At 40.6% G+C, this 22,162-nt stretch overlaps 4 protein-coding genes across 8 annotated transcripts; 3 read left to right on the forward strand and 1 right to left on the reverse strand.

Annotated features, from left to right (window-relative positions):
* The first annotated feature begins 737 nt into the window (after positions 1-737).
* Positions 738-9,382, forward strand: LOC123965644 (tripartite motif-containing protein 16-like). The gene is made up of 6 exons (XM_046042089.1): positions 738-1,426; positions 1,521-1,616; positions 7,046-7,291; positions 7,412-7,565; positions 7,682-7,738; positions 7,821-9,382. The coding sequence occupies exons 1-6, from the start codon at positions 848-850 to the stop codon at positions 8,348-8,350; spliced, it is 1,662 nt and encodes a 553-aa protein (XP_045898045.1). The 5' UTR covers positions 738-847; the 3' UTR covers positions 8,351-9,382.
* Positions 9,383-9,498: 116 nt separating this feature from the next.
* On the reverse strand, positions 9,499-13,386 carry slc15a5 (solute carrier family 15 member 5). The gene is made up of 9 exons (XM_046042088.1): positions 13,035-13,386; positions 12,425-12,647; positions 11,462-11,631; positions 11,114-11,334; positions 10,837-11,023; positions 10,464-10,652; positions 10,163-10,294; positions 9,961-10,069; positions 9,499-9,767 (listed from the first exon to the last, which is right to left on the reverse strand). The coding sequence occupies exons 1-9, from the start codon at positions 13,384-13,386 to the stop codon at positions 9,617-9,619; spliced, it is 1,734 nt and encodes a 577-aa protein (XP_045898044.1). The 3' UTR covers positions 9,499-9,616.
* A 1,787-nt stretch (positions 13,387-15,173) lies between these two features.
* ccdc34 (coiled-coil domain containing 34) lies at positions 15,174-17,890 on the forward strand. 4 transcript variants are annotated; one of them, XM_046042076.1, is made up of 7 exons: positions 15,174-15,311; positions 15,658-15,930; positions 16,060-16,204; positions 16,391-16,498; positions 16,646-16,804; positions 16,970-17,099; positions 17,307-17,890. In XM_046042076.1, the coding sequence occupies exons 2-7, from the start codon at positions 15,671-15,673 to the stop codon at positions 17,507-17,509; spliced, it is 1,005 nt and encodes a 334-aa protein (XP_045898032.1). In that variant the 5' UTR covers positions 15,174-15,311; positions 15,658-15,670; the 3' UTR covers positions 17,510-17,890. The 4 variants fall into 4 exon arrangements, with proteins under 4 accessions (XP_045898032.1, XP_045898034.1, XP_045898033.1 ...); XM_046042078.1 differs by having other exon boundaries at positions 15,183-15,310; positions 15,639-15,930; XM_046042077.1 differs by having other exon boundaries at positions 15,193-15,311; positions 15,655-15,930.
* Positions 17,512-22,152, forward strand: LOC123965639 (ras-related protein Rab-19). Of its 2 annotated transcripts, none has more exons than XM_046042080.1 (5): positions 17,512-17,650; positions 18,817-18,895; positions 19,431-19,619; positions 20,148-20,331; positions 21,568-22,152. In XM_046042080.1, the coding sequence occupies exons 2-5, from the start codon at positions 18,845-18,847 to the stop codon at positions 21,840-21,842; spliced, it is 699 nt and encodes a 232-aa protein (XP_045898036.1). In that variant the 5' UTR covers positions 17,512-17,650; positions 18,817-18,844; the 3' UTR covers positions 21,843-22,152. The 2 variants fall into 2 exon arrangements, with proteins under 2 accessions (XP_045898036.1, XP_045898037.1); XM_046042081.1 differs by lacking the exon at positions 17,512-17,650 and adding an exon at positions 18,100-18,238.
* The last annotated feature ends 10 nt before the right edge of the window (positions 22,153-22,162 follow it).

The raw sequence follows: 22,162 nt of genomic DNA on the forward strand, positions 1-22,162 counted from the left end.
AGAGAGAGAAACAATCCCAGTGAAATATTGGTGTCCTGCAGTTGTCACTATGCTGTGCCATCTGTCACATATTCTGTTGCTGTTGAAGCCTAATTGCGGCAAAAAAAAAATACATTTTCATATCCTACACATTGGGGAGTCAATGAAGTTCTGCAGACGCATTATTTTAATCAAGCAATGTGTTGCCATGAAACACAATGTGCTTATCCTTAATACTGCAAAATCATATTTTTTCTTGGCCACCAGGGGGAGCCCAACAAGCTGTTAACATAAAATGTCCACAGTCAATATGAAAGTGTTTATACATCAAGCAGACAAGGAGAAGGAGCAACACCGGCATTCATTTAGAGTCGTGTTTCTGGACACCTGATTAATATAAGTCAAATATTCAATTTGCTTTTAGGGAAATATCTGGGTCTTTAGCTGCTAAGTGGTGTGAATATGAATCAAAACAGTAAAGTTGCGGGCCATTGAACCAACACAATGAGCTGAAAAACTAAAATGCTATGTAGAGCAGAGGGGAACTGCAGAGTCAAATCATGTTCTTTGGATCCATCACTATGAGCAACCAAATTGCTGCACAAGTAGTCATTTGATCAATTTAAATAATTTAAGTTTTTGTGAAATTAAATAGGCCTAATCTTTACAAAAGTTGAGTTGAGTACTTCGACTCAAGAAGAAAGTGAAACCGTGAAATGTTTGACTCTGATAATGGGGCTATGCTCTTTGTTTTCCACTGGCACTCAAACAGTCAATATCTGTGCCACTGAGAACAAGCTGTCAACAAGCCACTCCTCCTTCAGAGGAAATAAAAGTAACTCTGTCAGTTCAGTTCGAGCGGGAGAAAATGGCTTACAGTGAGCAACTGTTCGACTGCTCCATCTGTTTGCAGGTACTGGAGGATCCAGTGACGACTACCTGTGGACACAGTTACTGTAAGACATGTATCAATAGCTTCTGGGACAGAAATAATAACGGAGGAAGAACGTACAGCTGCCCTCAGTGCAGGGAGACTTTCTACCTGAGGCCTGATCTGAAGAGGAACACACTTCTGGCTGACCTATTGGAGGAACACAAGAGGTCAAATAGTCAAAGTGCTGCTGCTAGTGACACCGAAGCTGTATCTGATGATGTGCAGTGTGATGCTTGCACAGGGAGAAAAAGAAAAGCTTCCAAGTTCTGCCTTGTGTGTTTGGCCTCTTACTGTGAGACTCATCTTAAGCCTCATTTTGAAGTGCCACCATTAAGAAAACACAGTCTGATTCAAGCCTCTGCGCGGATCAAAGACAGGATCTGTGCCCGTCATTACAGACTTCTTGAGCTCTACTGCCGCACTGATCAGCAGTTCCTATGCCTGCTGTGTGTGATGAATGAGCATAAAAGCCATGACATTGTGGCAGTTGCAGCAGAAAAGTGTGAAATACAGGTAATTCAGTTCAGCTCTGTGCTGAGGTCATTTGTCAGCTGTCCTTTTAGCATCACTGAGGTTTTGAAAAGCTCCCTGGTTTGTGTTTCAACAGATACACCTGGAACGGACTAAACAGGATATTGAGGGCAGACTACTGAATTCAGAGAGCAAAATGGAAGATCTGAGGCAGGCTGCAGACTGTATAAGAGTGAGTGTCACCCACAAACATGAGTATCCTTTTTCTTCTATTCATAAATGTCTATTTTTAAAGCATAGTTTGGGTTAACTTATCTACTTGTAGACAAAGATGTCCTCGAAAAGAGGGTGTGGACCTGAACATCCCTACAGGAAACAACAGTTTCTTGCAGGGGAGTTCCCATTCAGCCTGTTGGCACAAGGACAACAGAGTGTAACATAATGCTAAAAACAACCTCAGACACTCTTCACATAACATTTGACAATGTAATGTTTAATGTGTACTGTGGTGGCGTATGTAGCAATTCATGAGCCTAGCCTAGTTTTTTACTACTTAAAGGTCCAGTGTGTAATATTTAGGAGGATCTATTGACAGACATGCAATATAATATAAATGTCAGTTTTCAGTGTTGTATAAAGACCATACATAATGAACCGTTATGTTTGTATTAGAATGAGTCATTTCTATCTACATAACCACGGGTCCTCTTACATGGACGTCCACCATGTTTCTACAGTAGCCCAAATGGACAAACGGTTTTTCAGCGTGCATTTCGTTCATAGACTGTATATAAGAAGTGGACGTATTCATCGTGACGTCACCCGTTGGTTTCTGGACTGCCGTTCTGAAGCCTGGAGTTTGGCCGTTAGGGCGCCGCCATGTTGATTTTTTGCAACCAGGACATGACCATATTTGGGACTGTGGATCCAACTGCTCCCTATAGAGCTAGCTAGGTTGCTTAGCCAGGTACATCAGTAATTCACATTAACTGTCATTTCAACCGGGATGATGATGATTTTGTCTAGCGAACCGCTTAAAACAAAATGTACCAGAGAAAATCAACTATACCATAGACCATAATTTACTAAATGAACATCATGTGGTGTTGAAGAAGATATGAAACTAATGATTGAGACCATAAACGCATTAGTGTTTACTGAGGTAATTATTCAAATTAGAAGTAGGGTCATTTTACCATTATTTCTAATGGAACCGAACATACGGACGCTGAAGGGTGCCTTTAGCGTAAAATAATTACGCTTCGTCACGCTGTCTGAAAGCGTCGGTAATGACGCACTGAGATGAGAACGCATGGTTCGCATTACGGGGGGGATTGGGGGAGTCTCACCCCCCAAATTAAGGCTTGGACCCCCCCAGAAGACAAAAAAAAACAATTCAGGTGGGTCTTTCGTACCTGTAATTGTAAATATTACAATATATTGATAATATTCATGCCTTATGTTCAAGAAAATTGAAGTACGATTTCAGACACCACTAAAATGGACCGTACCATTTCCTAACTTTGGAGTTAGTTGAACGTCTGCCCACACATAACTCGCAGCGGAAACTGCTCCAGTGCAGTTAGCCAGCTGAAAGCCTATCCCATCATTTCATCAACACTGTATGCATATTTTATCTAAGTGTCAGCAAACACTGGTGCTCAGGCATGAGCAGTGAAATAGAGGATTAGTTATTGTAGAGATACATTTTGACATAAAAATAGAGTTAATTATTTAATTTAAAGTCTTTCGGGAGTCTTTGTAAGCAGCCATTTGTTTTTACTCTGGAATTCAGGAGTTTTACGTGCCGAGATAAGTGTTAAAATCCAGGTTTGGTATTTGAAATGTATTCAGTTTTATTTATGCAGCACCAATTCATGAAAAAAGTCATCTCATTCCCCTTTTCATATAGAGCAGGGAAGCAATCCAGCAATTCCCAATTCCCCAACAGTGTATACTTTTAAACGATACCCAACTCGACTAAATCCACAGAAGGACTGTGGGGAGTTCTCCAAGATGTTTGGGCCAACCTGCCTGCTGAGTTCCTTCCTTTTGTTGTCTACGTTTGAAAGCGTTTTTACTTTACAGCATTTTTTCCCACACCAGCCTAGTTTTGCACAGTACTGTATACGTTTCACAATAAGGATACGAATGAAAATCTCTCCTTTTTGTAGTGCAATCGGAAACAAGGATAAACAGGTAATTTCGGACGGGGAGACGAGCACTTCGCGAGTAAACTGCAGGCGTTCTATGGGTAGTAACCATGACAACGGCTTCTGTGTGCTACTCAGCTGTAGCCTATTTAACTTAAGTTAAAATTATAGGCTACATAACTTTACCTGATAGGCCTGGGAACTATTCCAAGTAACTGTCAAAAAACGATATAATATTCTTTTTGTGGTTCTTCAGTGTTGATAAAGGATCCGAACGTCCCGTGAGGTGTGGACAACTCGGCACAACACCGGTGAAGCTGATGCGCTGTCTCTCTGCCTGACCACACACTACGCCCACACATGCACACTGACTTCCTTAGGGTTAGGGTTACAAATTTGGTTTTATTCACACACTTTAAAAAGATTTAGTAAAAGCTTATTTCTTTTCACATTTTTATTTACAGCATTATATGTTGAAATTTATATCATAATAAGCTGTATATTAACTTACTGGAAGAAAACTGGTAGTTCTATGTAAAAACAGCCATTGAGCACCCCCATATTGCATAAATGGTATGATCCTCGTTTCATAACGCCGCTGCGCAACTTCGATGGTGAGATTGACAGTCGAATCAGGCTCCGCCCATCAAAGCGCAGAATCTTCGACTACTCGAGTTCAGCCCTACCAAACACTGAACTATCATATCCATTTGCCTTTTCAATAGATAGCTAGCTTATACTAAGGCTAGTGACTGACAGCCAGAAGAGATGCAAGACGGCATGCTGACGTCACACATTGCCGTAAATGCTGTCCTAAAAGGCTTTTGGAAACCGATGTAAACAGAGATGCCGTCACTCCAAAGTAATGCCTTTTGATGCACCTGGCTATTACGCTAGTGAGGCAGCGAGGCCACTTCCTTCGAACATAGCCTGCATCTCTGCTGAGCTGTCGAGCAACTTTACCTGGTCTACACACTGACACATCATCCATCCATACATATAGTAATTGTTACTCCAAATCTTTTATTCCTTCTGCCATAAGGTTATTGAATTCAGACAGTGGCCACTTTAGTTCAATATTATCCTTATCAACAGCTTGCATGATGAAGTATTTATTGTATGCTAGCCAAACTACATAGCAAAATCACATTGCGCCCAACTATCTAAAGCTGTCAAAAGAGTGTTTAAAAAAAGTTATTAACAAGCATGTAAAGAGCCTAATAAGGATAGCTATGTTAACGTTAGATCACAGCTGGGTAGTCAAGGTTAGCACGCCCCCCCTGCCACAGTTAGGCTGTCATTCTGTGGGAAACACTGCACAGATTTGAGAAAAAAAGCATTCTCTCTCGCACGACACAGTGGAGTTTCTGTCAGAGTTCCGTGTTCGAGCACGGTTAACGATCACACCAGATGCATGCCGTGCCTGGGCCCACTTGAAGAGGTGGGCTCGGGCACGGCATGCAGCGATTACACTGGTCAAACGAACCAGATTGTGGGGGTTAAACGTTACAATAACCTTTGTTCAACAGAGGAGAAATGGAAGAAGAGAATATGTCTGTCGCGGTATATCTGTTAACATCTTGGCTTATTCTCTAGTTGTTAATTGTTAGTTAAGTGTAGTTCTAATACAGTAACAAAAGATGAAAGAACAAAGATTTTGCAAGCGCAAGTTATGCATGCCCTGGTGGCTCAACCACCCCTTTCTTTCAATCCTAGAGACATCCCTGGGAGGCGGCATAAGCCTCTACACCCATTCGCTCTTAGAATACCGATTTTTTTAAAAATGTACTTCTTGTAGGAAAACAACCTCAGAAGAGACACTTTTTAATTTTTACATAAAATATGAGAATTATCTCTTTTTCCTTCCTCCCCACCTGACTACATCCTACGGTCTTTCACACTCTTCACCTCTTCTAAACTTTCTCTTCTTCATCTCCTTTTGTCCCCACCTCACTTATGTGCACCCTATACTTCTTTCACCCACATGCCTTCCTAACCTACTATACTGCCCCAGTATGAATCCAACCATTTAAACGTTGAAATGAAATGAATACACAAAACATCTGACAAATCATAAGCACATCAAGACAAAAACATAAAACATCTATTATATTCTGTATCTAAGATCTAAGTATGTCTAATAAAATGCACATATTAGCGTGTTGAGCTTTCTTTTTCGATTCAATATGAACATTTAAGCCAGCCTGACGGGAAGTCTAAATTGGAACATCTACTGCACTGGAACAGTTAGTGTACCTTGTGTGAGATTGTGTTTTACTTTGAAAAGTGTCACAATGCCTCTAGCAGCTGACTGTCACTAACCAATCACATGTTTCTCTACACAATTAGAAACCCCATATCTTTCTATTTAACTACAGAGCGTGTATTATCATAATGTACTATTATCTGGAGTGATGTTTGTGAAGCACAACATCTGGGCTAAATAACCTACTTCCAAAAACCCTTCCTGGAGTGTATAAAATAATCCCTGTTGCTTCTTATCTTGCAGCCTAAAAATTTTATGTTTATTGTCCTCCAAACTGTGGAATTTATGCCCATGGACAGAGCGTGTCGGCCACCATAGCTTCCCCCATGTGCTTCAAAAACCTCTTTTATACAGTCTATGTTGGAAACGGAGGGCTGAGTGGTGACTGATGGTACATTCATGTGGTGTCAGAATAATAATAATCAGATAATGATTAATAATAATAATGAATTTCCTTCATTGCAAAAACAGAAATAAGTGTGCATGGGACATAAAGATGTATACAAAACTTTGAATTGTGCAAAGTCACGTATTGCGTAATTATGCATATTTTGCTTTATGGTTATATTGTTAATTTGCTGTCCATGTAGATTGAACTAAATGTCTCTGTGTTGTTTATAAGCTCTGATAATGATAATCCAACACATCTTTGTAGTGGCGTCCATGTTGATTTCACATTCCGACTTAAGAACACACACTGAAGTCAGAAGAACAACTTCACAACTTGGGAAATGGGACCATCTGAGAAGCACATGAATGCGCCATAAGCCACTGGTTGCAATCTGCAACCCTCAGCGCTAGATGCCACTAAAACTTTTAATGGTAGAAAATGTCTTTAGAAGAAAACCAGGCTATGTAAATGCAGACTGCATACAGACACCAGCAGGTTTTAAAAAATATATAAATATAACACGTGTTTATAAAGTGTTGAAAATGAATATAGATTTGTTCGTTGTAGAATATATTTATTTGATTTGATTTTATGATCGGTTTGTGACCACTAAGATTTATCTTGAGACCTCTAAGGAAGGCGCAGACCCCCAGGTTGGGAACCCCTGACCTAGACCACTGTCACAGACTAGTGGTTTGACATTGTATTTGCACAAAAAACTAAACCTGTGATAAATCCAGTTACTGCTTATGTGTTGCAAAATAATTAAAGGAACTGTGAAGTAGCCCAGGACTACAGAAAATATGCTGTAATGTGACAAATATGACAAATATAAATATGTTTCCAACAAGGATGCTGCATGGGAGGCGTGTGATGACTTTGAGCGGCTGTGTGCAGAAGACATCCTTTTATATGTCCAGTCTGTGAAGAGGAAGTGCTCTGAGATGAGAGAGAAAGTTGGAGAAGCAGAGAAAGCTGGAGTGGACTGGACCAACAGTCGTCTCGGACAACTGAATCGTGAAGTGTTAGAGCTGAGGAGGAGAGCAGATGAACTGGACCAGCTTTCACGAACAGATGACCCCATTCATTTTATTCAGGTAGTGGCATTGGAAGTGCATTTTTTTTACCATTTAGTAGCAAATTTTTGCAGCTTAATTTTGAAATGATTGCTCTTTTTTTGTTGTCACACAGTGTATTTGTTTGCCTTGTATTTGCAGGGTTTCCGGGCTCTGGGGGACCTCCCTGAGTTCACACACTCACATGAGAGACATGACATGCTGACAGAGTTTGTCACTGCACAGAAAGATAAACTGAAAAATATGTGCGACAATGAAAAGAATGAATTATTGAGTCATTCTGAAAGAAAATGCTGTAAGTGTGACTAGTTTTGACCTATAAATCCTATAATTAGTCTGGTCTGATCAGTTTATTTCCTGTTAGTCAATAGACAGAATGATCATTTGTTGTTGTTGTTGTTTTTATCACAGTGTCAAAAATGCCAAGGTCACATAAGGAAATAACAAGGAGATACCTTTTGACCAAGAGTGAGCATCTTGTTAATTCGCTTTGCACAAACATACATGGAACCTTCAACTACTTCAAATACACTTTCATCTTTCTCTGCAGGCTCCAAAGTGGAGGTGGATCCCAACACAGTAGCTGCATGTCTATGCTTATCTGATGGAAACAGAAAGATATCATGGGGTGCTTGCGACCAGGCTCATCCTGATCACCCTGACAGATTCACCTGCTCTCACCAGGCTCTGTGCAAAAATGGCTTTGTGAGCAGCCACTACTGGGAGGTGAAGTGGGACGGTGGCATTGTCGATTTGGCCGTGTCGTACAAAGGCATTAAAAGAAAAGGTTCAGGGAAAGATTGCTGTTTTGGCCACAATGAACTCTCCTGGAAATTAACCTGCTCTTCGTCTGGCTGCACGTTTTGGCACAATAATCTTCACAAAGGCCGAATTCCTCCAGCTCGCTCCCGAAGAATAGGCGTGCACCTTGATTGCGAAGCAGGAACACTGGCCTTCTACAGTGTTTCTGGCACTGACACAGTGACACTGCTGCACAAAATCCAGACCACCTTCACTGAACCTCTCTATCCGGGGTTTTCTGTTGATTTAGGTTCAACACTGAAAATATGCAACATCTAAGCCAGACTGCGTTTTTTAAATGTTGATTGGCTTGTTAAGACTGGCTGATATTTAGAAGAAGATTTTTTTTCAATCTATTATTATTTTTCACACACACATGCACAAACTGGACCTATACACATGCACAGAGCTGGCACCTCTCCAGCTACCACTCCCCAATCCGTATGACTGGTCTGTGCTGATCTCAAACTGGTGACCCTCCAGTTTCCAAACCAAGTCCCCACACCCTGAGCTACTTTCCCCTATATTTATGATTCAGGGATAGTAAAAAGCACAGAAATACTATTAATATGTGTAGAAGATGTTGTTCAATTGTTGTTTTCCTTTTATCAGCTTGTCAGAGTTGTGTTTTAAATTGGATTATTTATTACCTGCTCAGTGGCAATGCTAATAAACTCCAGAAGACACAAAACAAAACAATAAGGGTGCTCATAAAATGTATTCATTTACATGCATTCTATGAGTCTGACCATTTCAGAGAGCTTAAAACAGTTAAAAAGAGGGTCGCAATTATTAAGGTTCTTACATATAATCATTAAATCATAAAAACCTTTTTTTAACTTATAAAAGGCTATTTTACACAAGGTGGTTCAACAAACTTCATTTAAATCATTCATTCAATTCTTTATTCTGTTCTTTAAGCTGCACAATATAATCATCTTCTTTCGAGCCTGAAATTGATCACATGATCAAAAAATGGTTTCTTAGTAACTTGTAGCCTAACTTATATTATGAAGAGAACTTGGAACATGCATGCTGTGCCATGCCTATGGATGTATGTCTGTGTGTTTTTACTCAACTAGTGTTATGGTTTGATGTGTATGTGGGAGGGCAACAGTTGGAATAAGAATTAAAGTCTTCATTGTTTTAATCCTCAATAATTGTAACTACTGCTGTGCTTATTCTCCCCCCCTTCTTCAAGCAGACTGACTTTGTTTTAGCTTAATAAACTCAAAGGACAATGCTTTGCTAATGATATGTCTTGTTTATTTGATTTAATTCACTCAAAAAATAAAGGCTTGGTGACATACAGTAAAGGTCATGACATGTTTCTTTATATATATAAATAAGATAATAAATATATAAATAAGATAACAGAATTATATATGTAGAGAGAGAGGTTATTACATCATGATTGCAAAAACAAATATATTTTCATATTTATTTCATTTATACAGTTCAGCCCACAATTCACCAAGTTACAGATCTTTACATAATAACATGCAGCGCCAGCGCCACCAACAGTAGAGATCATAGTGAAGACAGTCATAAAATAGATTCAATGGATTCAATGGAGGCTTTTGTGTAGGAGCGATCCAAAGTGTCGTAGAAGTGCAGACAGGCCTTGTAATGCAGCAGCTTCTCAGTCAGAGGGCTGATGTTCAGTGCTTTACCCTGCACACTCAGGTCTATGTACCTGGACAACATCAGGATGACCAAGAAAACACACTTAGAGCAACTTTTTAATGCAATAGAGGATACATTTGTCGTGTGGGTATTCATTTAACCACAGTTGCTTTAATCCAATTATGTAATTTTTGCCAACACACATGCTTCCTGAAATGTTTTTCACTTCAACTTAGTCCATGCAGTTAGAGCTAATACTGTACCTGTAAGATACACTCCAAAACACAAGGGTATTTATAGCCATCAGTGTGGCCAGGAGGAAGAAGAATCTTTCTAAGTTCCCAGCATGCAGTACGTTTGGGTAGAAGTTACCTGTGAACGAGTAAATTTGTCAATCAAATTCCAGTGGCACTATTATTTGTGATTGGACAAAAACATACAATACAGTGTTTGTATTCATTTTACCTCCAGAGAGGAAGTACAACAGCTGAATGATGAAGGCTCCCAGAAAGCAGCCCCCTCCATAGGACAGAGTGAGGAAGTGCAGGGAGATCCCTCGAATGTGGCTCGGGGTCAGCTGGAAAGATATGAGGGAACCTGCCAGTGAGGAAGTGACAGCACAAATGTTTGATCCTCAACAGCTACCTTGTTATGCATCAATTGGTTTGGGCTAGTTTTATAAATTAGAGGTTTTGGGGCAAGATGCAGCGTGTCTGGTGAGGCCAGCATGGAATGAAATCATTGATGCCTTAAATGTGTCACTCACATGCAGGGGTGACAAGAGCCTCTGCAAGACCAAGAAGGATGTACTGAGGAGCCAGCTGGAAACACGGCATGGACGACACTTGCAGAACCTTTCCAGACAGAGTCTGCTCCACCAGAGGGTAAGCCTTCCTCTGCAGCTCAGACAAGCCCGCTACCAGGACCGACAGAGTGGCACATGCATGGCCCAGAGCTGGAAGGGGAGGAGGGACAGGAAGGGGTGATGAGAGAGGGGTCTGCAGAATAATTACGGGAGTAAAGAGGGCAGATGAGAGAGGCAGAAGAGCGAGAGAGACACAGGGATGTTTAGGTGGAGACATTAAAATGATGTGTGCATTTGTGTGGTTGAGTGTGTGTGCACATACTGAAATACTCACTGATGACTTTTGCAGGAGCCAGAGGAGTTTTGTCCATGGAGAGGTAACAAGTTGTAACACACTCGATCACTGGGGCTAAGAGCAGCAGAGGTAGGATGCTGATCACATTCATGGCACCGATGGGCAACAGGAGGTCGTTCATGTGAAGGTTTGAGTTCATCGTCTGTATGTAGTAACCTGCAGGAATCTGTAGGAGACATGTTCTTAAGAAGGACATTATCCCTTTTCATGCTTTATAATAAATAAATAAAGATCCATGATGTTCCTAGTGACCTGCCTGTGTGATGCAGGCTCTGTACAGCAGCTGAAGACCGTAAAGAGGGAACAACTTGGCCAGGACTTTGACGTTCTCTACATGGGTTTCACTGTAACGGCCGCCGTTGTTCTCCTTGGCCCGGTCAAGCCAAGACGCTACATCTCCACTCAGGTGGCGATAGTGGAGGCAGCACATCTTGAGAGAGTTCAAGAAAACTCCCAGTGTGGTCAATAACGATCCACCTATGACAGACACAAGAAGGAACAGAATGAAGTCACAATTTGGTGGGATTTGGTTTTTTATGTTTGTATGTACATTTATGTTTTATGTGTTTGAATACCTGTTTTTATGTCTATCTTTTTATGTTACCTTTCTTGGGTTTATAGGTGAGTTTGTTCTGCATCATGTGTATGGCAATTAGAGCCAGCAGCACAGAGGTGAAGGGGATAAGGAAGCCCAGGTTCTTGCCCACAGACTGCTGGATGTAAGCAATTCCCAGGAACACCACAGTGGAATTCAGGTTGACCAACCAGTAGAACCTAAAAATAAATAAAACAAATATTACACTCACAAATTTCATGACATGCTGATTGTAGATGTCACAGTATAACTCATGAGTAGTTGGAAAATCACACATTATAGTTTAGCCACAGTAGTGGTGTGGCTCCAGGGATGACAATTTGGTTTGACAAAGTCCAGGCGAAGATCTCAACAACTGTTGGATTAATTGTCATGAAATTTTGTACATTCATGGTTCCCAGAATATGAATCTTAGAAATGTTGGTGATCCCCTGACTTTTCCTCCAGCGCCACCATGACCATGAGGCTACTGTGGCCTCCCGCCTTTCTTGTAGCACCACAGTCTAGCCAAAAATATGTATATAAATGTATATAAATACACATACAGAATATATAGATACACACATATATAAATGGCAAAATCACAATATTTTTGTCCTTTATATTTCTGTTCCTCATGTCAATAAATCCCTATAGAATTAAATTGAATAAAAAATTAATCGAGCACATTCACACTCTTCATAGGATGAACCACCACCATCTTGAAGCCCAAATGGCAACTCTGAACGCAAATTTTCTCATAATCTAATAGGCAGATTTTGAGGATTATCAGAACATATCATTTTGATTTAGAGCATTGGAGTTGTTTGTTCTCCAAGATCTCCGCACAGAATAATTGTGATGTAACTGTAAAGAACTTCCTGAAGAGGACGTCTCAGATGATGATGAAACTAATCATAGTAACAATATCAATGACAGTTTGGAGTCGTATTATTGGCTAACCAGGTGAGTGACTGTGACAACACCACCCACCAGTTGAAGAAGGACAGGAGCTGGTGCTGATTGTAGCCCTGCAGGCTATAGGCTCCCATGGGACAGAGGATGGCCCGGATACCGCCGATGCCCAGTGCAGCAGCCAGAAGGCCGATGTAGAACAAGATCTGCCGCTCCCGAGGCTCCAGCTTGTGCATCATGTGATGAGTGTCAATATAGAAGTCTTCGAACGGGAATGCCACCACGGGCAGCATGGCTGTGCCTAGAAAGTATGGTGACCTGTGAGGGTCGTGGCATGTAGGTGCAGCTATATTTCAAACAGGAGTGTGACATCACGGAAGCAGAGCCCCAGTTTAGCACCTTAATAGCAAAACTTAGTTACTAATGCTTTGGAAATGAGAAGGTAATTCTTAATGACTAATATGTCAGATGTTTGTGCATCGTCATTTCACAAATTCAAACAAATATCTAGTCTTTTAAACAGGCACATGTGACCGCACCAAGCCTTATTCTTACATCAACTTACATCCAATCTTAAATTTTATGACAAATACAAGTCCAAGATACTAAATCATTTCTAAACAAGCCATGAAGTTTCAAATTTCGTCACGAGACAACATGTATTAACCTTTAACCCATTATGTCTTACCAAAGAAATGAAGGAAAACACTCCAGTAGAGCACCTTGGTCCTTCCCAAGCAGGTTTCTGCAAACCACCCAACCAGAACAGGGGTCAGCGTACTGGCTCCTACAAAGCACAGGTTGACCGTCGCGGCCAGGTAGTTATCATAGCCCAGCTTCACAGTGCAGAAGAGAATCATGTTGCATACAATCCCGAAGAAAGTGAATCTTTCACACAGCTCCACAAGCAGTACACAGATGATGACTTGGAGCTTTTTGCGGGACTTCCTTGGTGGTCCCTGGTCTACACGAGAGGTCTTGGGGAGCCGGCGCAGTTGGCTTCTGCCCTCTGGCTGCTTCTGAAGGTCCCTGATCACCATACCATTGGCTGAAGAATTCAGTCAGTAATGGACCACGCAGAGCTCTGAATGAGGACTCCTGCCCCTCACCAGCAAAGACCAAGGCTGGAATCCCTCACTTTGGTGTGACTCTGGGGCTGGACTGGAGACACGTAGGATCAGACACACCTATCTGCATTTTGCACGTGCTGGTGGCTGATGATCCTCCTGCGTCATGATCTTACTCTGAACTGTGGACGCCTCATGGGGATGTGACACATTATGGAAAATTGTATTCAGGAGGAGTGATGGATGGGAGCGAAGTAAAGAGCATCCCAGAAATATTTCTATAATTACGAACAGGATACAGGCATGTGGTCACTGTTTGTTTCATGAACGACTTATGCAGAGCAGGGGTGGAAAGTAACTAAGTACTACATTTACTCAAGTGCTGTACTACAATTTTGGGGTTCTTATACTTGAGTATTTCCATTTTATGCTATAATTACCTCTACCCTACTACACTTCAGAGGCAAATATTGTACTTTTTACTGCACTGTTATTTATTTAACAGCTTTACTTTCTTTGCTTTGCAGATTCTGATAATCAATACAAAATATAATCAACATATATATATATATATATATATATATATAGCTTTAACATTAAAATTATGATCACATTAATGTAGCAATAATTTATATTTATATTTATTATATATATATAATATATTTTATATTTATATTTTAATATACATTATTTTGAAATGGGGCATAATCAGTAATTTTATTTTTAGTACTAATTTGATGCTAACACTTTTGTACTTTAACTTTACCAAAATGTTGAATGCAGGACCTTTACTTGTAACTAAGTATTTCTACACTGTGGTATTGCTAAAATTAAGAGGTACTGTAATTTAGCTGTGGCTGTTGGCACTTGATTTAGAACTTTTTTCTTTAAATCCTGTTTATCTGAAACTGAATAATTGTTTGCAATGAGTCATTAAACGACAATCTACAACTCAAGAACAATAATAAGCATCAAAAGACATAAAACAAGACAAATAATCACTTTAGTGCAGCAGGTAATTACAAACACTCACAAAATGCCACACCTCTTTGTGAAAGCAGCCCTTCAGCGAAGGAGCTCATTTTGGAACGTGTGCTGGTAATTAGACTGATAATGTTAGGTGTGGGTGAGTGCATCAGCAGGTTAACCTCAGCTGGATCAGAGCTGCAAGATAGACAACAACTGCCACACAGTTTGGAATAGACCGATTCCCCGAAGTACAATCAAAAGGCACAGCCCAGGCATTGAACAAAATGACACTGGAATAAAACAGTTCCTGGTCACCAAATCTCAGGCAAGAATGAGCAGTTATAAAACATAGATTTCGATATTGTTTCATTTATTTCCCATTTTTCACTCAAAATGTTTGAGGGAGAAATATTATGAAATTAAGATCAAATAAATCTGCATAAGCATTGTATCCCACCTGTAACCCATAAATAAGGATAGTTGGATCAGTCCTTTCTTTCATGAAGAGATATAGGCTAAGTCATATCTCTGCTAAATTGTCAACAAGAACAAAATGTCAGTTGAATCTCTACTTAGAGGCGACACAACACTAATTTGTGTGATTTTCTGACATTTCATTCTGCTTTGAAAAAATAATTTAATAATATCAGTGACACAGACAATCAAACTCTTCAGGTGGAGGCGACCTACAGACATATTCAAACACCTTGTACATCACTTTATAACTGTTCGATTGCAAGAAAAATCTTTTAAGACTTCGAAACGTTTGGTGCGTAAAGCGTCAGGCATCACCATGGTTACAGAAACAGCGTCCAGTTGAGCGTGGGGGCGTGGTGTATCATGGGGGGGGGGTTGTTAGCAAGTCAGTTGCAGCGTTAGTACAGAGACGAGCACCACAGCGAGAGTTTTCTCCAAATATACGCTCAAAGGTAGGTCACTAAATGTTCACAGTTGTTTCAGAGTTTGCTAGAGACACTGCGCGCACAAGCTGTGTTGAGTTTGCTAATACGTATTGTAACGCATTGAACTGTCGGAGCACGTTAGGTAATGGCTAAGTTAGCTAACCACCGCTAGCCGTTGGTTAGCAAAGTTACCCTTGAGTGCTAACGTTAGCCGCACTTTGCTAACCGTGAAAAAAAGCTGTTAACATGAGCTAGTTAGTGTTTGTATATTGTGCCTCACTGAAAGGTTGCATCGCTTTATTTGACATTTGTCAACTCACACATAACTAATATAAATCATTTGCATGTGTCGACGTTGTGTTTTTTAAAGCAGACGTCGGCTAGTAATGTCCGGAGAGAGGATGCCGAACTGTCCTGCCTCTGCGTCCAAGGGCTTCAGCTCGACCCCTGTCAAAACTAGCCAGGGGAAAGAATTTCACACATCCAAGGACTTGGACGACGGCCTCCTATCAGACGACGAAGACACATTTTCTCTGCTTTCTCCCATCTACCATGACAGTTTTGACAGTGATGAAGATCTTGAGGCTAGCCCGGCCCAGCAAACTTCACCCCAGCAGAACTCCAGACTCAGAGTTTCACCAGTCAGGTAACGTACTGCTGAAGTTTCCAAGCTTAAGATACTTTCTGAACCAAGTAAAGAGGACAGACTGCATGGTTCAGACTGACAAAAATGTAAGTATGGAGTTGAATAAGTGTACATCTGTTTTTGGTGCAGATGTGAGCTACCAAGAACACCTTCAGAGCAGATGTTGAATGCAGCTATGGAGCCTGCAGGCTCACCTACTCTCAGTGCATGGGAAATGTGGTTGGTGAACAAAGCCAAAGAAGACCGTCTCAAATTGGAAAAGAAAGCAGAGGAGGCAAGACACAGTTAATTACTATTTACATCACTGTATAACTGCTATAGTGCTTACTCTTCTTTGTTTCTGTAAGACTAGTCATAGTTTTTTTACAAAATGTCCACATTATTCATACTCCCAGACAAACTTTCTTATTGCATCCTGTCTGAATCTCGGAGTAGAAGTTTTTTATATCTTTTGAATTAGGAGTGGCTACTGAAGGAAAAAAAAGAACAACAAGAAAAAGAGCGGGAACAGAAAAGGATTGTCATGGAAGAGAAGATTCAAGATTGGCTAAAGATGAAAAGGGAACAGGTGAATACTTTAAACTCAGTAAAACCACACAACATGTGCATCATCGCAGATTGACTGTAATTTGTCAGAATGTTGTTTAATTACACAGTAATGTCTCACTATCAAATACTGACATATCTGTTTTTTGTTTTCTTCTTGCAATCCAAGAGGAAGCATGAGCAACTTCAAAAACAGAGCAAAGAGGAGGAGGAGATACAGAGAAAGCAGGAAAAACAAAGGGAGATTGAACAGAAAGCTCAGCAAAAATACAAAGACTGGCTGCAGAAGAAGAATCAAGAAAAAATAGAAATGGAAAAGAAAGAGAAAGTAATGTGGATCTTTTTAAAGTATTCTGCTTATAATGAAAATATTTTTCAGTTAAATGTTATGTTAATATTATTCTGTTATAAGAAAATATTTTTCAGTTAAATGTTATGTTATTATTGATCAGTCAAAAAGATCAGATTCTGATAGATCCCTTTTTGTTGACAGGAGGAAGCTGCTCTGAAAGAGGAGCAGGAGAAAGAGCGCCGCAAGAGGGCAGAGGAGAAGTTTAAGGAGTGGCTGGCAAAAGCCAATGATAAAAGCAGAGCAACTCCCAAATCACCTTGCTACCCAACAAGTAAGGTCACTTCAGTCATCTAGGAATTATTAACTATGTTTTTATTGTTTTTGAATTAACTGACACCATATAATTGATAAAATGTATTACATACAAATTTTCATCCATGTTTTCAGACTGAATCAAATGTGTTTGTAACTTATTGGTTTCATTTGCCTTGCTGATATTTTTTATGTGTCAATATTGTATTGGTATGATTTATTCCAGGTCCCTATGACAAATCCTACCCATCACCCAGCTTTTACAATCCTGTCCCATGGAAGCCGATTCACGTCCCTCCTGCAGAAACATCACTGAATAAGACGTCCGGCAAGAAACCTCAGAAACAACGAAAATGCCAGCAAAGCTCGAGCACCGCTCTTAGACTGAGACACTCTGCGAGTGCAGGACAGTTGCAGCAGAGGAGATGACACACATCTATGACTGTGGTAGCCGGTAGCTTAGTCACAGCTCAAATCTGATTTCATCACGACTCAGCCACCACCTCCACAGCTCCTGCATTGAGACTCTGCTGAATCACAGAAGGATTTCTGTTCTCTAACATAGCTGTGGTAATTAAGACATGCTACCATATCTATGTTATATTTTGTTGTACACTGGAGTGATTTTGTAATAATGCACTAGCTCATATTAGTATGTACATAAGGATCTATGAATCAGCTTTTGTAAGATAACAATGTCTAGCATACATGTTGTTATGACTAGACATGTAAAAGCCTGGAGTCTATTTTGTATTATCCTGTAAATTGGATCAATTTGCTATTTGGATAAAAGATGCACTATCCAAGTTCCTTTTTCCCCTCTTGTCCTTGTGTTATTTATGCCATCAGTAAGTGGTCAACATAACCGTATTTGTTATTGCATTTAGCAAGGCATCAGCCACACACAACCACTCAACAGAAAGAAGGTGGCTGGTGGTCACAGCCAAAGATAGACCCAGCTCGGTCAAGTGCCCCTCACACACTCACATTGTTCTGTGTCCAGCTGTGCCTTGTTCTTCTGTGGGCTGAGATGACGACAGAAACAAGTGAGGGGGTGGAGAGAGAGAGAGAGAGAGAGAGGGAGACTGATTCAGATCCAGAGCAGTATGCTCATTCTGTGTTAACATCTCACTTTGATATCAATGCATGCAGCCTGAGGTAAAATTATTTCAATTACACTTTATGTTAGATGAACCTGTCTCTAACTACCGTACATCCTTTCAGTTTGTCTGCTGCATTTTGTTTTTGCTTATTCTGCTCTTAAGCCCTTTCTGTCGTGGACTGCTGTGGAATGTATTCGTTGACAGTAGTCAGTGAGGGGGCTAATACGTGTAGGCATGTAGGGCATAAAAAGCCATTCTGGGGTCCAAAGGACAGCTGTTAAGACAAAGGCGTCAAGTGTTTACATTCTGTCAGGAGTAGTTATACTGCAGGAGTGGTTTAAGCTGTTTGCTCAGGGGTATTTGCACACTGAGCCTTGTTAGCAAAACCTGTCTTCATAAAGACACAAGGTTCTGTTCAGAGTCAGACGCCAGCTCCTTGGCTTTCAGTGTACCTCCAACTTGGTTAAATGGTAAGCCAGTTTGTTTTAAAAACCAACCAGAGCTCAACATGCCTAAATCTATCTAACCCTATGACATCTACATATTTATGCCTGTGCCGGTACTTTTGGTAATAAGTGATTTAAGTCATTGAGTTTAACTTCTACCCCTTCCTGGTATTCTGTCCTATTACAGAGCCTGAATTGAAAATCTATATCCCAAGATGCAGTGGTGCAGGTGGGCTGGCAGTTGGAGATCACACCTACCAAGACAGGTAAGAGGCGTGTGTATACTTGTCCCAGAAGGGGTGGGGGGAGGTGGGTGTTGTAGAGGGCAAATAAAGTGGCAGTCTAAAGGGCAGCAGGACAGACTATACTTGTGTGTAGGACTTGAAGAAGGTGGCAGATAGTGTAACGCAGACATGGAAACGGGTACAGGATGAAGAAAAAAAACAACTCTTGGGACTTTTACTTGAATCTACAGTGGGATAATTAATTAAGTTGATTTTGGAGTTGTTTTTTGTGATGGCAGAAATGAAATGACAGAAGAAGCAAGCTCTGAATTTAACAGTTTGAGTGGGATTTTTTAAAATCTGTTACTGGGACAAATTTACCTGTGGATCACACATATTCAGCTGGGAGCAGTTTTCCCCTTTTTTCTGACAAGGATGTGACCGCTGTTTCTGTAAATAGTCTCAGTTTTTATTGACACAACTTGGAAGGAACCAGTTCTGTTGCTTAAAGGCACATAGGATCTAGTGTTTCAGCCTCAGCGTGTGTTTATATTTATCTATATACTTCACCATGCAGTCTGCAGGGCCGGAGATTGAGGACTCTTTCGACTTTCTGTTTAAAATCATCCTGGTCGGGGACTCTGATGTGGGGAAGACCTGTGTGGTCCAGAGCTTCAAGTCTGGCATATTCATAGAGAAGCAGCAAAACACCATCGGGGTCGACTTTACTGTTCGCACCCTGGACATCGATGGCAAGAGGGTGAAGGTAGGTGATGATTCTTTCTTGTTAAACTCTTCGTTCATTTAAAAGTTTTTTTTATTTCTTTGTCCAACCCAGTTCAGTTTTCATCAGACTTATTCTTAGACCACAGCTTGTAATGCACATCTCCACGTATATTCTGGATCATTTCATTTTATAACGGGTACATTTTTATTAACAAAAAACATGGATGTGTGAGATGTGTCTGTGGATTTACTCTAGTCTTAAAGTGACTAACCCCTCTGCTTGTTTGAGTCAACCAGTGTCTTTTTTCCCTTTAGAGAAAGAGGACTGGCAAATAATATCACCTGTGTGTTAGCTTTCTGGGTGTGTTCATTTGTTATTAACACACCCTGCATGGATGTCTTGATATGCTAATCAGTTTGGGGTTCTGTAAACACAATCATTGTTCAAAAAGGACTGATCACCTTTAGAGCTTTTTATGTTTGTTTTGGAGACACACTTAACCCACATTTATTAACCCAGAGTAACCACTGAATTCATATTGGATTTGTGTTGTGTGTGTTACTGCAGATGCAGGTGTGGGACACAGCAGGACAGGAGCGTTTCCGCACCATAACTCAGAGCTACTACCGCAGTGCCCACGGGGCCATAGTGGCCTATGACATCACACGCCGCACTACATTTGAATCGGTTTCCCACTGGATCAGGGAGGTGGAGCAGTATGGAGCTGCCAGTGTGCTACTTATCCTCATTGGTAAGTGGAGTGAAAATAATATAATAATAATTATAAGTAACTAGATGTTTTTTTTAACACTTTAAATTGTATACAAAATAATATTCTTTTAATATTCTTTTCATACAGGACATCAGTGTTTAGACTGTGTCTCTTTCAAGTTTTCAACTTTACTAATGCTACTTGGAGAGACAGCAGCTCCACTTCTCGACCACTTAAACTTTACTTGTAATTATCTGTTTTACCTTCTCTGCTCACTGGCTTTTGCGTATTTACTCTCAGCAGCAGATAGTGCTGGTCTAGTTTATTGGTTATTGTGACAGTAAATATGCTGAAGACCAGCCACATGCACTTTTGTTATCTTATTTGTGTTGTTTATTTTCCCCCTTTACACAAATATGTGGTCATATTTTTAAAGCCATCAGGGATAGTCCTTTAAAGGTTCAGTGTGTAGGTTTTGTTGGCATCTAGTGGTGAGTGTTGCGAATTGCAGCCAGTGGCTCATGGTGCATTTATGTGCTCATCGGATGGTCCCATTTCCCATGTTGTGAAGTCTTTCTTCCGACTTCAGTGTGTGTTCAGGTGCTTATAAGTCGGAATGTGGAAACCATATGGGCGCTACTACTAAGATGTGTTGGATTATCATTATCAGAGCTTATAAACAACATGGCGATGTCCATGTTAAGGGGGATCTGCAGTGTATGTAGATAGAAATGGCTCATTCTAAGGTAATAAAAACACTGTTTGTAACTATGTAAGGGCATACACCACTGAAAACATAGTTATTTTATTTGCATTTTTGTCAATATAGCCTCCTAAATAATACACACTGATCCTTAATCGACAATAGAAAAAGAATCTATTACTTTTCTATACACCTATTTTACTGTTTAAATAATTTACATTTATTCATTTAGCTGACGCTTTTATCCTAAGCGACTTACAATTGCTATACATCAGAGTTTGCACGCCTCTGGAACAACTAGGGGTTAAGTGTCTTGCTCAGGGACACATTGGTGGATGGGTCACAGTGGATTCGGGTCTCTCACACCAAAGGCATGTGTCTTATCTATTGTGCCATCACTACCCAGCCAATAAGTCCAATCTTCCAGCTTCTCCAAAGTGAAGATTTGCTGCTTTTCTTTGATTTATATCTTTGTAAACTGAATATCTTTGGGTTTTGGACTGCTGGTTTGTTGAGCTGAAACAATGTGACATGTTAACTATACACACTTCCTGTTGTGTTCTTCACTGCAGGTAATAAGTCAGACCTCCAAGCTCAGAGGCAGGTGTTGTTCGAGGATGCGTGCACTCTGGCGGAGAACAAGGGTGTGCTGGCTGCTCTTGAAACCTCAGCCAAGGAGGCCCAGAACGTGGAGGCGGCCTTCATCCTCATGGCCCGGGAGCTGCTGGCACGCAACGGCATGACCATCACAGACGAGGCCTCTCAAGGCTCGCCTCAATTAATTTTGAGTAACAGCTCCCACCCAGTCCTTGGTACTGCGTCCTCAGACAGAAAGTGTGGGTGCTGAGCGGACGTGTTGTTTAAGACTTGAAAATTGGTGTTGACAGTCTCAGTGTACAAGTGTTTTTAATAAGAGGTTTAGTTTTAGGAGAACTACATATGAACTCCATATGTTGCAATGTGTGTGTGTGAATATAAGTTGTGTATGTTTTATATTGATATTTATACAGTCAGTAGAATCAATAACACAGGTTTTAATGACGGTTGCTTCTGAGGATAACTGCTGCTGAATGTGATAATGACTCCAGCAGTACAAACTTTGCTGGAGGACTCTGTACTAAGACTGTACTATGGAAATACAGAATGTTTTCACTTGACAGGGCACAT

The sequence above is a fragment of the Micropterus dolomieu genome, unplaced genomic scaffold, assembly GCF_021292245.1.
Source record: "Micropterus dolomieu isolate WLL.071019.BEF.003 ecotype Adirondacks unplaced genomic scaffold, ASM2129224v1 contig_10527, whole genome shotgun sequence".
Classification (NCBI taxonomy): Eukaryota; Metazoa; Chordata; class Actinopteri; order Centrarchiformes; family Centrarchidae; genus Micropterus; species Micropterus dolomieu.